The 13148-nt window shown below is 39.0% G+C and overlaps 1 protein-coding gene across 2 annotated transcripts in view; it reads left to right on the top strand.

Annotated features, from left to right (window-relative positions):
* GRK4 (G protein-coupled receptor kinase 4) overlaps positions 1-13148 on the top strand; it is a 37799-nt gene that overhangs the window by 1414 nt on the left and 23237 nt on the right. For both annotated transcript variants that reach the window (XR_003572067.1, XM_027891391.1), the window contains exons 2-3: positions 9672-9758; positions 10330-10442. Coding sequence is in view for 1 of the 2 variants with exons in the window: in XM_027891391.1 (XP_027747192.1) it covers positions 9672-9758; positions 10330-10442 (200 nt within the window). In the remaining variant the exon portion in view is untranslated. The remainder of the gene's footprint in view (positions 1-9671; positions 9759-10329; positions 10443-13148) is intronic.

A 13148-nucleotide genomic window follows, 5' to 3' on the forward strand; every position in this document is an offset into this window, starting at 1 on the left:
TCCATTGGATTGGTACTTACAGTTTGACTGCCCAGAACACCTTGAGTCGGAGATTCCTCCCCTCAACTAACAAACGTTTTGGATAGATAATTAATTTCAGTATAACACGTGGTTCCTGTTTAAAAAAAAATCTGAAATAAGATAGTCCTACTGCTTTTTCACGTATATATAACTGTCCATTAAATGGCCACTTTAAAGCCTCCCCAGATTACCACTGTACTTCGTGCAGAGTATGTTTTTCAACTAGAAAACGTGCATATTCTTTTTGGATTGGATCCTGCTTTTCTTAATTGTGTAGAGAAGTTCCATTAGTTTAGCTGGAGCTGTTCAAAGTGAGTAAGAACAACAGAATCTGCCTCTGTATGTTTTGCAAGTTCCTCCAACTCTAAATGGGTTTGGCACTTACGCCATATGTGTATCCAGTTAAATTTGCCTTAAGCAGCAGGAGAGGAAAATCAGCTCTTTGACTTTGAAGTGGTGTATAAAAACCAGAACAGTGATCACAATTTTGGGCCTTTTCCCAACCTTAGCTAAAGGGACCACCTCAAACTAGAGAACGTGTTTTGGCTGGTTTCACTGACGGTAACATGTCTGTGGTGGTGCTGCCTGATTTTGGAATTTGCATTGAAGTGATCTGAGAAACGAAGGGAAAGTGGAATCTGGCTCAAAACTTTACTGTGCCCAAACCCTCACCACAGAGAGTGGAGTGGTAATCTGGAAAGGCTTTTAAGTGGCTGCTTAATGTCAGGTTGCCTCTTTAGGTAAGTTTTCACTATGTTTAAAATAAATTATAGTGGTAGAACTGACCAAACAAGATATTTTAATGAACTAAAAGAAAGTCTGACAGCAGCTGATGTGAAGATCAGTTCTACCTGATGTGAGACTTATAAAAGTAGTGGTAATAAACTGTTACTCTTTTGTACTTTCACTTGGCCTGGGCTTTTTTGTAAGCATGCACAAAAAAATGTGATTTCTGGCTTTAAAACTCTTGAAACTCCATTGATCAACTGGTAGAAGGTTTTTAACCTTTTCAGGTCTGAATTCCTGTGCATGGGGTACTTCTCATGTCAAGTTTTTGAAAACACTCGTTGAAATGAAAGTATTTTCTGACTGTTGCATGATCTAGCTGCTCTGGGAGTGTCTGGTTTACTGCATCTGTCAGGACCATTCTGTAAAGTCCCTGTCCCGGCTCTGCTCTCATGTGCCCTATAGACTGCCAGGCCATGGAATTTGCAAAGTTAGTATGTGAGACAGATATTTTACTGAAATATATTCTTTGCTAAAAGGGCCTCACAACTGGGACAGAAGAGCAGACTTTCACATTCCTGTTGCCTCAGTGTATCAGATATGGAGAGGTGGGATAGTATGGAAAAGTGCAGAATTACTGTTTCCCATGGAAGAAAGTAAAATCCTAATCTAGTATAAAATAGCAGCTTTACTTATTTTCATGTGCAGGCTTGAGCCACGTCATTAATCATTTTTCTCAGTGTGGATAAGGGAAGGTGTTGACCTGGATAAATATTTCAGTTGTAAAGGGAAATGAAATAACATGTAAACGACTGTGCTCTTATTTTATAGTTTGCAGTGACATGTCAAGAGAAACCAGGGAGGCTTAGTTATGGCTTGCCTTGGTCAATCTCAGTCTAACTTGAGATTCTTTTCTGATGAAGATGAGAGTAGTAAAAGACTGTACCCTTGAATCATCTTACAAGGTCTGTTAACCCCAGAGATGTGCCATTTTCATTTTGCAAATGTAGGAAGTGAATTTAAGCCATTGTGTACCTGTCCAGTCCTGGTGAGAGTCTGTGGCAGAGGCTTAATGAGAATTCACAAATCCCCCCGTAAATGACACCAAATCATACCTGAGCACATAACCAGACCTGACAGTCAAAATTGTGATCCCAGGTTTGTACTCATAATTTTTCTTTTATTTTAGATACTCTATTTCTTCTGGATGTCAGTGTATTTAGGATGTGAGTATAATTTGGGTTTTACATTTGTAGGTGTGCAGGATCAGCACACCTTGAACATCCAGGTTCAAGTTACTGTTAAAGTCTGATTTGATATATAGAAAGTAAATTTAATCTATTATTAGAGAGCAAGGAACTAACTAATGTGCTTGGATAAAATGCATCTTTTTCTGCTTTCTTCTCCTACAGAACAGAAACAAAGTAGTTTTACTCTCTGTTTCTACACTATCTTCCACCTTCTCACTAACAGTCTTACTGTTAATTTATTTAATTGATAATTTTTTATTATTATTTCTAATTCAATTTACGTGATGATAACTTCTCTTTGGGGGAGTTTACTAATCCCATTGTTTAGGCCATATTGAACCCCAGCTTCCCCCCAGCCTCAAAACATTAAATTTTGTCCATGAGAGGATGTTTACACCTTTTAATAAAACAAGTTATTTTAACAGAAACCTCTTCCCATTAAAGACTTGTAATATCTCTGTAGCAACTACAACACTTCTTTATGTGAAGAAGGAAAGCCAGGAGGATTCCTTATCTTCTTTAAATGTGACTTGGTAAATAATCAAATGCCACTTCTTTGCACATGTGGTGTCAGTGGTGGCTCATAATTCAGGACTCCTGAATGTCCCTGGTGCTAGAAAATACTGTGATGACACAGAGTACCCTTTGGTACTTCATGGATCAAAGATTTAGGAGCCAGGAGCTATACTGGGAGATTTTCTTTCCTTGTCCTCTTTTCCAGCTGACCTGCTTTTGCTGAGAGCTAACCTGCCCATGGAGGGATTTGCCTCCAAATGAAAACCGTGCAAAGTGTTCTGGGATTCCCCATCCCGGTTTCCTGGGATAAGTGGCCACCTGTGCCAATCCTGGTCTTTCCTCTTGTGTGTACCTTACTTTTTGAGGGAAACCTGTATGTGAGAAAGAAAAAGGGAAAACTTCCTCTTCAGGTGAACCCAATGGTGGAACAAGCACAGGTGACTCAGTAGAAAAACAAGAGATTATAAAGCAAACTCAGAGCTGATCTTATGAGCACTGAGGTGCAGGAACCGAGATACAGAAACAGGTAAGTGTTAAGTGACAGTGATGTAGGAACTGAGACAGCTGGTGTGAAAGCTTGCAGTTCCACCTTCTCCTTACTCAGATTTTCACAAACAGGGATTTTTGTGTGTAAAGGAACAATGTACAGCAATGTGACTTCTAGTTGTGTACAAGAGCAGAGCAATTAACACATTCATTTTTTCCCCAGGAGAAATATCTTTGAAATTAGTATCTCTTGAAGGACAGTCATGAATTTGTCTCATAAATGGAGAGAAATAATAAATATAAACAAGGTTATTCTGAAAAAACCCTCAAGTTCACCAAAAGATATTTTTATTTTATATTCACTTTTCTCTTTATGTTTGTATCTTCTGTTTTTTGTAGTTATTTCTATCATTCTCAGTAAATCCTTTGAGTATATGTAAGCCCCAAATTTATTTCAGCAACCCACACGTAGTCTGTGATGTTTTGAAGGAAAGAAATTAATCTCTCTTATGTTTTTAAACTGCTTAGGAGTCTTTCTTTTTTCATTGCCTAAAGTAATAGTCTCCAAAAATACACCCAGAGGGTAGATATGTAGTCCCTTTGAAGTCAATGGCAGTTTATTCCAGTTGAGGATCCATGCCAGGAGTACATTTTAAACATACCTGGTCCATTTGCATCCATTTAAAATTCATTCGTACCACTATGGCAGGAGCAGTTTGGAAATGGGAATTGGGTCTGCTGTTAGGCATATAATATCCTCTGTGTCCTGATTGATTTTGGGCTAAATTAAGATCATGCCTCAAGCAAACTTTGCCCCAGCTCTTGGTTGTGTTGGCTCTGGGCTGTGGTTGCAGAATGGCTGAGGGAGTTTCCAGCTGGATCCATGAACCCATCTGGGGTGTGTGGGTTATTGTGGTGGTTTTTTCCCTGTGTTGCTGGGTGTTTTGGGGTTGGTGTTTTCTTCCCCAGATTAGTTGTCAGATGGCTCAGTAAGCTGCTGCAGATTTGATAATTGCTAGGTTCAGCCCAAGGATGGATTTAGCAGGAACCCTTCAGTAACAGAGTGTGATCACAGCGTGGCTTAAGTGAATCCTGCAGGAGGCTTCTTTCAGCATTGGTAATTGTGTTATGGAGCTCTCTTCACAGAAAGTGAGCAGTGCACTCAAAGAGTGGATTTTATCTGTCTAGGCTTAAAAGCAACTGGAATCATTCTGCAGGTGAAGGACATCCTACTTTTGCTTGCAGTATGGGGTAATAATTCAGTATAGATGATAGAAGGAAGGGATCCTATAACGTGTTTTTGTAACTAGGAAGATAATTCTAAGGAGATTGCTCAGATCGCTGCAATTTGGCCACTGAACTGAACTAAAATCTTTAATTATTTAAGGGTTATGGATAAGGGGGAAACCAAGGCACACTCATACCCAGAAAGTCCATTCACCAGCAGTAAATAAAAATTTTTAACAGGAGAGTGCCGAGGGTTTTTATAGTTGCTTTTAATTGTTGTCAGTTCTTCCCTCGTTTACCTCCTATGTTCTATTGCACTCCATTATTGAATTGTGCTTTAAATTGTTGTAAACTCATTGGGGCAGGAAACATGTCTTCCTGTGTTTGTACAGAATTATGCACAATGTCTGCCTTTTTGTCCTTTATTTAATGAACTGTAAGAAGAATGCATGTGGGCATGTTGGAATCTTAAATAATTACATTTACTAAATAAACACAACATGAGAGGTCTAGTTACTGATACATACTGCTGCTTTGGTTATGTCAAAAGTGGCAATTATAGTAGGGGTTTCACAATCTACTTAAAGAAATTTTACTTCTTTAATATCTGTTGCAGTGTTGATGTCCTGTCATGATAAAAAAAAGCCTTGTTTGTCAAGGAGTTGTCTGTAAAATCAGAGTTTTCTTACCTTTTTTTTTCCCCTCTAGTAAATCCTGTTCATTAATTTGTTATAGCCACCTCAAAATGCAGTGAATACACAGATGTTACATTGTTTGATTGCAAGATTAGATGAACAAATTTTGGTTCAGAGGAGTTACATTTACTGAAGTTGCTGCGGGACTTCCATTCCGTACCTAGCTGCTGGAAGTGTGTGTGCACCAGCATTCCTCCATGTGCACATGATCCCTGGAGTTGTGTGGAGAGCCGATGTGAAGAACCAGTTGTTCGAGTGGTTATAGCTGTGGGAACAATAAGGGATTGTGCACATAAACAAGCTGCACAAATGTTCACGGCGAGAGCCGGGCTTGAGCTGCTCCCCGTGTCACTGCGCTGACGGGCAGATAACGAGAGGACTCCAGCATTGCCTTGCTGAAGTCCAACTGCACGTCAATCCAGGAGTGTGAGGGATATTATCTTATAAAGGCCATAACAGCCGGTAACCTGGAGGTGTCTTTGATGTATTTATTTATTGTACTGTTTGCGTTTTTGCTTCTGTTTGCGTTCAGAAGTGCCTTGGCCTTTGAAATGCTGACGAGTTCAGTGCCTACCTTGTGCTGAAACCTGGATTTTCAGCCAGGTGATCTTGTGAATTTACTGAGAACCAGCCAGATCATATGTGTCATATGTCTGGGAAAAAAAAAAAATCTTACTCCATAGGAAAGAGTTGCCACTCTGTTTAACCTGGTTGTTAAGCTGTGGCCAGGCTTGCTTTTGAAGGAACAGAAATGTTGAAAAATACGTCTGACCTGCAGAATGGAGAAGGTTGAGAAGGTTGCAGCGACCCCCCAAAGCAGTACCATATGAGTTGTCTCTAGAACTGGAAGCACAACAACCTTCCTCAAGCGGTGGTGGTGTGGGTTAACTTGTCTTCCAGCCTGAACTCAGTGCCACTCCAGTGTTTGGGTTTTTTTAGTGAAAGGTTTTAATCCTTACTGTGAGTCGTTTTAAGGCAAATGTGTAAGTAGGAAAAGATTTGAATTCATATGAGTTTCAAATCTGTCAGGAAACGTCTAAAACTGTCTCTGCTGTGGGAAAGATGAATTGTAAAGCACTGTCTGTACCTGGGTTATTTTCATGCATCTCAGTGTAGGTGATGTAGAGCTTCTGTATCAATTGCTTCGCATTTTTTCATTGAACCCACTGATTGGATTTATACAGCTACAGGCGTGCTGTAGGGTGTCATCTTGTTGCAGTTTTGTGCTTTCAGAGCTTATCTGGGTGTGGTCTAGTATGAATTTCTCAGCTGGTATCTGACGGTCTGGTTTGTGGAATCAGTTTTGCAAGAATGAAGTTGTAGCAATCGTGCACCCCAGTGCTGTGGAGCTCTGGGCTGCTCAGCCACACGTGGTGCTTGCCCTGCACAGGCAGGAGGGCTGAGGCACAGAGGTCCCCAAACAGCCCCTGAATGTGCCCACATACGGTCTGTGTACATTTATTATACAGCCAAAGACAGTACGGTGCTTCTCACCATTTCTATTCTGTTTGACAGAATCCACATTTTCTGTCTCAAGGAAGAATGACTTAGTGATGTTCAGTGAACAATGTGCTCAGTGAAATGAGAGTCAGTCTGCAAATCCTGTCTGTAAGAGAGATCACTGTGGCTGTGGGAAGTCCATCTGATGACTTGAAATGTATTCTTATTTCTCTACATAGATTGCTTTGTTTTACCACAACAGTTTCTTTTTTTTTTTTTTTTTTTGCCACCAGTTGTGGTTTTACTGATGAATAAGCCAACCGCTTTGCCTTACATACATTTTTCAAATATTTCTCTGAAGTTAAAGAAAAAAAAGAGTTGAGAAATTAAAACATCTAAACATCTTTCCCATTCCATATTACAGTGCAATGACCTAACTGAGTTTAGTATGTATCATTTTATGAAGCAAAAACCTCTGAAGAGGCAGATGTTGAAATGGTAGCTCTAAGAAGTGATTTGGGGAGGAGAAGAAGAGGTAAGGTTCTCATGTTCCTGCAGATGTAATTGTGGTCTCTCCTCACTGTAATGGTGTGTTGCTGCATCCACCCTTCTCTTTGTACAAGATGAGTCGCTTCAAGTTGGACATTGTTCTTAGGCAGCAATTACATCTGCAAGAGGCAGAGCAGTAATTCAGCTGAGCCACAGAGGTCAACCATAAAGCAGATTAACCTAATGGCTTTGCTGCTCTGTTGGAAAGTAAGCTGTTGGTCTTTCTGGAAGAATTTTATCTTAAGTATTTTAGCATGAGATCCAGAATAGAAGCTCTGAAATCAATATTAAGACACTTTCAAACCACAACTGTTACATTTTGATTTGATTCTTCTTTTAAACTGCTTCAGAAATGGAAAAGGATTTTGCAATTAGGGAGCAATATGACAAACAAATTGGCCTCCTGCCATAACTTTTACCAGAAATGGCTCTTTACATTACTGGGACCTACAGACTTTTACAGTGCATTTGCTGTAAATACAAGAACATTCAGTTCAGAGAAAAGAGATCATGTTGATGTGGTTGATATTCCTAAGCACTCAATTCTTTTGTGTTATTAATAAATTATATGTAGTCTTTATCTGCTTCCATAGGATGAGAATTCAGTTGCATTCTAGCATGTGGTCTCTCTTTGTAAAATGAAGTTTATAGTGGTCACGTCATAAGTAACTGGCCAAATATTTGGGGCAAAAAGAAAACCAGTCCAGCACTTTCTTGTGTTGTGCTTGAAGTATAATGCACCAGTGATCCTCTTTTTTTTTTTTGAGGGTTGGGGTGGTTTTGGTGTTTCTCTTTGTGCTTCAGAAGATGGTATACTTGGTGTACATAACAGTTCAGTTTTACTTCTTCCAAACAGCGCTGTGGGATGAATTTGGGTCAGTTTATCATTCTTGGTCAGTACTGATTGTACAGTGTCATGCACAAATTAGTCTTTCTGGGCACTTTCTAACAGAAAAAATATAACTTCTGTGCACCTTCTGTGTATTTTTTGGTTACATGGCTAAAATTGATACTTCTGACCATTGTTTTTCATGATCACATAACAATCTATACTCAGGCCTTGTTATTCAGTGTCTGTGTACAGTCTGCCTGTGTCAATAGTCCTTGATTTTGGTTGTGTTCAGTTCTCTTGGAAAGGCTCTTTGCTTTGAGTGATTTGATTTTCTTCACACATATATTCAACTTCTTAAGATCAAAAATATTTTGTTCAAGTAGTTGGAGTTTGTTTTAATAATGCTGATAATTACAACTTCATTATTAATTCTGGTACTGCATGAAGTATGGGATGGGAAGTAGATTCCATATGTTTGTGTTCTAAAATGTTTTGGAAGGCGAATGACCGGCAAAGTGATATCAGGAAATGAAGTGCAGAAGGTTGTTTTTACAGAGTAAATGTCAGTAGTCTGACACTTAGTGCTGCAAGTCTGCAGTAATGTCTGCAAGACAACGTTTATAGGTTTTTTATTCCTAGTTTGTTTACTTTCCTAGGGATACTCCAGTTGAGAATGTTTTGTTGCAGCAGCACAGTGAGATGCCAATGTTTCTGGCAGCAAGGATCATGTAAATTTGGTATGAGCCAAGGTCCACTAAGCTGTGACTGCTCTAACTGCTCTGGTGGAACTGTTCAAGAAGCTATATGTTTGAGTGAAGGGGGGCTATTTTAAAATACTTATTTTATTATTCTGAAGGTGTTAGTTCCTTTCTCCCTAACGATTTAATTCTGAAAGAGCTGAGTCCTCTTTGCAGCTTGGTTTCTCTTCAGGTTACATGGGGTAACTCCCTTCCTTTCTCTCCCATTGTGGTTAACTGTATGCACTGCTTTGGTGCACTTAGAAAGTTTCTGTGCAGATTTGTCACATGGAAATGCATCTGGTCATATCACTTAGCAAAATCTTCTTTTGAAATATTTCACAGCAAAAAATGACTCTTCTGCTGAAATGTTTTGCATTTGCAAAAAAACACACCAAACACATATATATATATATATGTTTCTGTGCCTAGCTCTGCTTTTTTGCTAAGTACCTTCTGCAAATGAGATTACCTTGACCTGACATTTAGCTAATGTGCTAAAAGTCCAATGGAATAGAGAAGACGTAGCCCAGCTGTATTTTTTGAGAAACAATAGGAAAAATACTGTAGTAGTTTTTTAAAATCCATTCAATACTAGTGCTGTGAAATCCGAAACATTGAAAATATCTGAATTCCACAACAGCTAAGTGCTTCCTGATATCCTGTATCCTACTGTGGTCTAGAATAAATGGTGTGTATTTGAGCTATGTAGAGGGGTCTTCTCTTACTACTATTACTGCCCTTAGAAAAAGAAAGAGAATGTTTATGTACAACTTGATTATCCAAGAACTTTGTTCTTAGTGTTTTGTTACACAATTTTAACGTCTTCCGTTCTTTACCGTGGTTGAGAGATAATTCTCAGATTTGTTTCTGTCTTTGATGTTTGAGTTTTGTTTGTAACTTTCAGAATACCTGGGTGTTTGCCTTGTCTCTGCAGAGATACTCTGTATGCACAGCCCAAATGGGAAATATTTGTCTTGCAAAAGACATCCTGCATTTTTTAGTGTTTCGTGTGGAAGTTCTTCCATATTAAGTTTGTTGTTGGTTTGGATATCCTTATGGATGGATTTCTTTCTAGGCATGAAAGGCAGTCTGACTGTGCAGAACAGACCTAGTTATATGCTGTTAACGTTAATTTTAATTTTATTCTGACATGGTATCATTTTTTACATTACTCATGTTTTTCTTCCAGGCAAACGGAGTGGGCGTAGTAAAAAATGGAAAGAGATGCTGAAGTTGCCCCCTGTTAGTCACTGTGAAGGGATCAGATCCTCAATTGGTAAGTGTCCCTTAGAACTAAATGGTCTGGCTGACTGTTTTTGAGAGGGAAGGGTAGCAGTTTGGTGGTGTTAATGGAAAGGATTCTGTCTTGCTTCCCAGTGCTAATTGGAAAAAAAAGCTATTAAACTTTTAATATGGTGGAGAATTTATGAGAAAATAAATTTATGAGAAGATAAAAACTGTATCACAACTCCTTGTGTGTTAAAGGAAACTGTTCCTAAAGGATAGATTTACAAAACCATGAATTAGAAAAAGGTTTCATCTTATAAATTGAATGACGTGGTTATAAATTTCACAGTATTGTTGCTTTCTGCACCCTAACCTAAATGAAACTCAAACATATAATTGAATGTGTTCTTAGTAAATGTGATAGTCCATGAGACAGATGTGACTAAAGAGTGTTTCACTATTCTTTGGGATCATTGCATATTTATGGTATTTTTGCTAAATATAGTAATGTAAAATCTTCACATTTCAGTGATGTTGTTCTGACCTCAAATGGGAGTAACGACTGTGATATTACAAAAATAAAAATTAATAAAGGTATTTACTTATTGTTTCTTTCCCAGAAAGAGACTATAGCCAGCTTTGTGACAAACAACCTATAGGAAGACTTCTCTTCAGACAGTTCTGTGATTCCAGACCAGATTTGAAAAGATGCATCGAATTTCTGGATGCAGTGGTAAGCACTGAGGAACTGAAGATGATTACCAATAGGCAATTGCTTCTACATTGTATGTAAACGTTTGATTTTTCTGCTGTCTTTGGCTGGAATAGGTTAACTGTCTTCATTGTAGCTCATGCTGTGCTATGTTTTGGATTTTTGACCAAAACAGTGTTGATAACTATAATGTTTCAGTTGTTGCTGAACAGTAATTATACGATGTCTGCTGCCCCAAAAGTGAGTGGGCTGGGGGTGCATAAGAAGTTGGGAGTGGACACAGCCAGGAGAGCTGACCCCAAGGGATATCCCACACTGTGTGGTGCTGTGCTCAGCAATAAAAGCTGGGGAAAGAAAGAGGAAGGGAGGGAGTTAGAATTTGGTGTTTATCGTGCCAGCTAGCTGTTAGGATGATGATGATGAAGCCCTCCTTTCCTGGAAATGGCTAAATGTCTCCCTGCCAAAGGGAAGAAATTAGTTTATTTCTTACTCTGCTTTGCTTGTACGTGCAGCTTTGCTTTATCAAACTGTCTTCAATTTAAACCACAGGGTTTCTCACTTCTGCCCTTCTGATTATCAGTGGAGGGAAGTGAGTGAGAGGCTGTGTTGGGCTTAACTGCCTCTTAGCTCACAACAATTTATTAATTTTCTCTATACATGTCTGTTCCCTAATGCTGTGTCCAGGAAAATATGGTGTGATTTACCCTGTGCCAACTGTAAAGCTGTAACTTCTGATGTATGTCAGAAAACTGTCTCTGTCACTTAAAGGAAGATGTTTAATATTTACTTTAAAATCTCTGCCATCTTGGTTTGGTCAGAGCTACGAAAATGGGCATGATGGTAAAGAGAGAAGGAATTGCAGGAAGACAGGCTGTCTAACTTCTTAAGCCTGAAAGGGTGTCTGTAGGATGATTATTACTATACTCAGACTTGAAAATCTTATAAACATAGACTTGGAAATGTTGCGACTTGCATGGAAGCCCTAGGCTAAACAGCATGTGCTAATTAAAAACAGTACAATGGAGATGGAAATTCAAGGAACCATCTATGGAAGGAGAAAAAACAGATTTTCTGAGACCAAGGGAAAAAGTCTTGATACATTTGCATAGTGGTATCTAATGCTGAAGATGGAGGGGAGGAAGGAAGTGTGCCCACAGCCATTTTGGTAAAAAATCCTCAGACAAAACCCTCTTCGGGAGGGGGAAAGTAATGAGAAGATTAGGCAGGCACACAACAGCCCTCAAGAGGAGAGAATGATAGCTCAGGGCTTTTTATTCTTTGTCTCTTACAGTTAATCCAAGAGCAATGAGATATAGTCCTAAACTGAGATTGCTGCCAAAAGAACAGTTTTTTTCTATTCCACCCCTTTTTGCTCTTAATTCAGGGAACAAATGACCAAAGAATACAGAAGTGGGGTGGTGCTGCTGCTTACCTGCATCCCCAAAACACAGTATCCAAATGCAAGATGGCTCTGAAGGAGGCAAGGTGTGAGGAACTATGTGGAACTATTGCTGTGCCTCCCTCTTCACCAGATCTTCCCCTTGTGGGAGTATAAACTGAGTGTCAAATAAGTACAATTGCTTTATATTATCAGTGAATCTTTATTGAATTAGGCTTCCTCCCCAGACACATTTCACCATATTTTTTTGACTCTTGGGGGCTGTTCTAGCACCAAATTCCACATTAGCACATTTTGACAGTTGGAGACATAGGATGGATTGAATGGAAATTCAGAATATCCTGAAGTGAATGTAAGCCAGAGCACAGTGGGGAGACTGCTGACATCCCTGGGTATGCCAAAATGGTTACAACTTCTGTACACATTTTTAATCCTTAAAAACTTAGTTAAGGAGCAGCAGAATCTTTGGCAGCACGAAAGAGAACAAACCTTAGGTGTGGCTGTAAGGCAGGTGTGTCTTTGCTCTACAGATGTCAGTTTTCAGGTGAAATTGTCTCTAAGAAGTAACTGTTTTGCACTAACTGAAAAAGTTGAATTCTTTTGAAACATGCAACCTGCAATATTATATAGATCACAGCACTTCCTCTGTGAATTAACAAAGACTGTCATAACTGAGATAATCTGATGTAAGGGATGATTTGCTTTTCTTTTTTTAACATGTATTGTTTATCTTCCATTTGAAAAATCACGGTGAAGCGTTATGCTTGGGAATCACTGCATTCCAAAATACAGTATCCTCCTTGCATCTTAGTTAATAGGGCTTTCTGACTCTTACATGAAGCAGTATGATTATTTCAGGAGTCTAAAATCAAGGTAGTAAAACTCTGTGTTGTCTGCCTGTACTGATTGCTAAGACTGGTAAGCTCCAACTCTTGAGAAGGTGTGACCCTAAAGCCTGGAGTCATCTTGGCTTTACAGAAAGAAGAGTTGTGAAATAATGGAATATGAGTGAAAGAAATTAAAGTGAGGAATTACAGTTATCCAGTCTAGTGACTCATTTCACTAGCTGGGAATAGGATTACTTGTGTATGCAAAGGAATAATGGGTGACAGCTCAAACTTCCCTCTTCAGCTCTGTGAGTAACAGGATTAATTGGAAAGACCATCTCTCAAACTTCCTTTAAAATTACAGGATCCACTCAAGCCAGTATGCCTGACTATTTGTATTGAATTAGTGACCTCTTTTGCATAAGTGAAAATGTTGAAGGTGCTAAGTGCACTGCTGAACTTTTGGTTAATGAACTTCTCTGACCTGCTCAGGTTGTTTGG

Source organism: Empidonax traillii, unplaced genomic scaffold, assembly GCF_003031625.1.
Source record: "Empidonax traillii isolate 1590-97213 ecotype Southwest subspecies unplaced genomic scaffold, ASM303162v1 scaffold321:size1084243, whole genome shotgun sequence".
NCBI lineage: Eukaryota > Metazoa > Chordata > Aves > Passeriformes > Tyrannidae > Empidonax > Empidonax traillii.